The 4048-nt window shown below is 42.0% G+C and overlaps 1 protein-coding gene across 1 annotated transcript; it reads left to right on the forward strand.

Annotated features, from left to right (window-relative positions):
- The first annotated feature begins 313 nt into the window (after positions 1–313).
- On the forward strand, positions 314–2889 carry LOC133949109 (uncharacterized). Its single transcript, XM_062383293.1, has 4 exons — positions 314–419; positions 1054–1199; positions 1442–1710; positions 1879–2889. Exons 3-4 carry the CDS (start codon positions 1578–1580, stop codon positions 2346–2348), a joined length of 603 nt encoding a protein of 200 aa, XP_062239277.1. The 5' UTR covers positions 314–419; positions 1054–1199; positions 1442–1577; the 3' UTR covers positions 2349–2889.
- The last annotated feature ends 1159 nt before the right edge of the window (positions 2890–4048 follow it).

A 4048-nucleotide genomic window follows, 5' to 3' on the forward strand; every position in this document is an offset into this window, starting at 1 on the left:
GGGGTCTGTGGGGCATTGGCAGACCGCTGCGCTCTCTGAGTGCTCGTTAAAATGTGCTTTCAGGGTTAAAAGGAGATGCTCTTTTTGTATACAGCTGAGGTCATGGATGACCAACATGTTGAGCAGGCGGAGGCAGGGAGCACCCATGAGGTTACAGTGTTGCTCACTGGGTAGGTCCTGGCCACATATTGTGCCTTTTACCTTTTGAGGACTATCAGGGATCCCCCTCCCAGCAGCAGCACTGCAGGTGGGAGTGTGGTGAGAGGACACAGCATTACAGGGGAGACAGCCGGGGTGAGTTTCACCCCATAGATATATATAAAGACTAGATGTCTTCCGGCGGAGTCTAGAACGTCATCACTGGCGGCCATCTTGCCACAGGCAGGCTTTCTGGAAGGATCTGTGGTACCTGAGGGAGGGTCAGTGATCTGCTCAAACACTTATACTCTTATCTCTCTGAAATCTTGACGGATTTACAAATGGTTTGGTTTCTTACAAACGTTATTAATGTGGTTATAGTTCTGGATGCTTGAACATGTTGAAATCGCAGCTTTTCTCTCCGAAAAACGACTTAATCGTGCAGCTTAGTTGTGTACCACGGCTAGGCTAGGCTAGTACCGGGTAATTTTATATTTATAGGAGAGGCAGAATTGTTCTTTCTTTTCAATATAACTTAAGCTGCACATGATTTAACTGAGGTTTCACATGATTTCAAATTGGGTTGTTTTTTAAAAAACATCTTGCATTATGATTTCTACAGGAAATTGCTGACTTTATTGCCAGTGGTCCCCCCATCTGTCTTTGACTCATATCCCCAGGCCTCAATTCTGTGTTACATTTAAGGTCAGGGATGCAAACTAGTCAGTTTTAACCCCCCCCCCCCCCCCCATGGCAATGAAGTGAATTGTTTGAAATGTGGATTTGTGTCTGCCTTGAGAAGTGCTGCACTGGGAGCATTCACTATTTTCAGCCTATACTATTTGTTTGCATCCCTGCTTTCTTGTGTCCTGTTTTGGCAGAATCATCATAGTAATACAATATTTGCTTTTGAAGGTTCCTCTCTGTCCTGGGCTACATCATAAACATTGACACGTTGCTGGCGATGGTTCCTGTGCTGATTGAAGGACAGCGATATGTCTTGACCTACAGATTCAGCAAGGACCACTTGGAACTGCTCTTTAACTCCATCAGAGCATCCGGTAGTGTTCATAAATTTTATTTACCAACCGCAACACTTGGTGACACAAAGCTTATATTGTTTTCAGTTGGTTGGTCCATATGTTGTTTTTTTCTGAATTGTTTGATAATGTCATTCAACTTAATTTATTTGGAAAGATCATTCAGGGGTGGCTAGTTTTTTTTTTTTTAAGCATCAAACATTTTATATTATATCATATATTGAATATCTGTGTAATATACTTGTATATCTTGTTTTTTTAAGGTGGCTGGAATAACAACCCTAATGCCAGCCAGTTCAAGTAGTTGTTAAACCATGCCGAGGCAATGTGACAACGCAGGATGAGACAGAGTCCCTACCAGCGGTCATCGACACCTCTACAAGCCTATCGGCTGTAGATATGTCCTTTGCAGCAGGAGGAGAAGAAGATCTTCCATCCCCGTTTGCTGACATTCCTGCCCTAGTACATGACCACAGCTACCTTCCCATCCGCTTCGATGGTCTTGTGGACAACGCTCTTGTGTACATTTCCGGTAAAGGCTGACTGAATGTCAATTTTGCCTATAACCGATAGAGCCAATAGTCAAATCTGTGGGAAAACAATCTGACGATAGTCCAAAAAGAGAAATGTCCCCTTTATTTCTCCACGCTTATTATTTATTATTATAAGTTATGATATTATTATCCAACTCAAATTTCAGGACTTGGTGTGCGAAGGGCTCTGAAGAAGCTGTCCTGTGATGTCTGCCGTGCCAGCCTGGTGACAGAGGCTGCATCTGCCATCAAGGACCAGAGCTACCACCTGTTGTCTCTAAGAAACAATGGAGGCCTGGTGATTCCATCAGAGGGCACAGTGAAGGTCGTCAGGGCAGCAGAGTGGGTCATTCGCCAGGCGTCATCGAGTTTCGGACGATCACGGCCCATCAAACTGCTGGAGGTCATGTACATTGTACGGAAGAGGATCGGGTCAGAGGATGTGTTTGTGCTTGGGGAGCACATCGTCGACACGCAGTATGGCATAGACAGCCACCACCAAACGCTGCTGACATTAGTTGTGTCAGTGTTTTTTAAAATAAGGCTACACCACATCGCTAAAATTACTACACTGAACTTACAGAGCAACAACATGCGACAGCAGCTGAATAAAACAGTCCTTTTCAAAGGGCATTAGCCAAATGTTACCACGGTTTTACCACGTCTCAGTCAGACAGGAAATAGAAAAAATAATGTTCACAAACTTGATGCGACTCACCTAAGAATCACCATTATCATATCATATCAGCGTTTTAGGCATATATCACCAGCCTCTTCAGAGGTTAGTAAATATTATAGATTTTCAATTGATTTCACTGTTTTTTTTGTAATTTGTTATGTCGGTCCTCCATCTGTATACCTCCGAAGTAGTCTAGTTCTCTCTAGAGGGTGGGAATTTTCAACATGCAGCATTTCTTTATGTATATTTGTAAATGGAAATCTTACACCTTTTTTTTACTGCAAATAAATGTCACTTTTATAAAAAGAATGTTACTAATATAATACAATAATTTGAATTATTACTTGTTTAAACTAAACATGTGATAATTCAAATTATTGTATTATATTAGTAATATTGCTATTATAAACGTATACATATATCTCATGTTGCCATTGTGTATGTTGAGTTTAAGTAGCCTATATATTGATTTAACATAAAAACCTTGTGCATGTGTGTATTTATTGCCCCTATCTGTTCTGTTTAATGATATTTCCATATGAAAACCCATGGTTATAATTATAATTAATCATAAGAATACATCTCATTTGTAGAGGGAAATCTTGTACCTATTTTTAAGGACATTATTCTATTTTTTAGAACATAACATCATTATTAATAAGTATGGAGTGTCATAACTACATCTCCAGCATTTATAACAAACTAATCCGTTTAAAAATCGGTTGAAAATTGAGCAAGTTATAGTTAATTAAAAAGTACATGTTCCACTACCAACACAATGTTATGGCTGAGCGAGCAGCCTGTGGCAAGATGGCCGCCATGTGCGGACGTTCGACTCCATTGGCTGGCAACGCGGACGAGACATCTAGTGTTTATATATATCTATGTTTCACCCTGTGTCAGCAAAATGGAGTCCTGGTAAGCCGGACCTGACATTGACTGCCAGAGGCGGTTCATGGTGGGGGTGGGCAAGCAAGAATGGAACGATTACGAGTTCTGGAGTGGGAGAAGGTTAGGGCGGGTGGAGTGGAGGCTGTTATGCCTGCCTCTCCACAGGAGCTGTTATCAGACAGGAACATGACTGCTTCAAGTGCTGGGAGATTAAGATTAGGACCTCTAAGTGACCATGACCACTGTTTGGGTAAGGAGAGGTCTATCCTCTTGTAGTGTCCTTGAGCACAACCACAAATCATCTTCACTGCAGAATACCATTGATCGGACATTGACCTCTGACCTCCATCGAGAATGACACAAAAACTTGATCATCAGAAAATGTTTGAACCAGAGAGAAAGCATGAAAGGCCAACCTCCCTCAGAGCTGCACGGTCCTCTTCCATTTGTTGTGGTGAACAGATGTTTTGAGAATGCCTCAGAAATAATTAACCGTGGTGGTGAGCGTGCGTAACCGCCACTGTCCAGAATCCTTGGAGAAATATGCCATGGCCTTTCGTGAACTGGAAATGTGGTGCATTGTTTATATGGGGAGCATTGAACATGTGATTGTACTAATGGCCACATGGTCGCAATGTGTTGATATAACGCTCGCAACTCGATTGGTTGAGTCTGGAGCAGATTCACTTTCAGTCACGCAGATCACAACCACCTGAGAGATGCATGGGTTTGTGTCCACATGCTGCTTGTTGATTTATAAGTAAAAA

Source organism: Platichthys flesus, chromosome 23, assembly GCF_949316205.1.
Source record: "Platichthys flesus chromosome 23, fPlaFle2.1, whole genome shotgun sequence".
In the NCBI taxonomy this organism is placed as follows: domain Eukaryota; kingdom Metazoa; phylum Chordata; class Actinopteri; order Pleuronectiformes; family Pleuronectidae; genus Platichthys; species Platichthys flesus.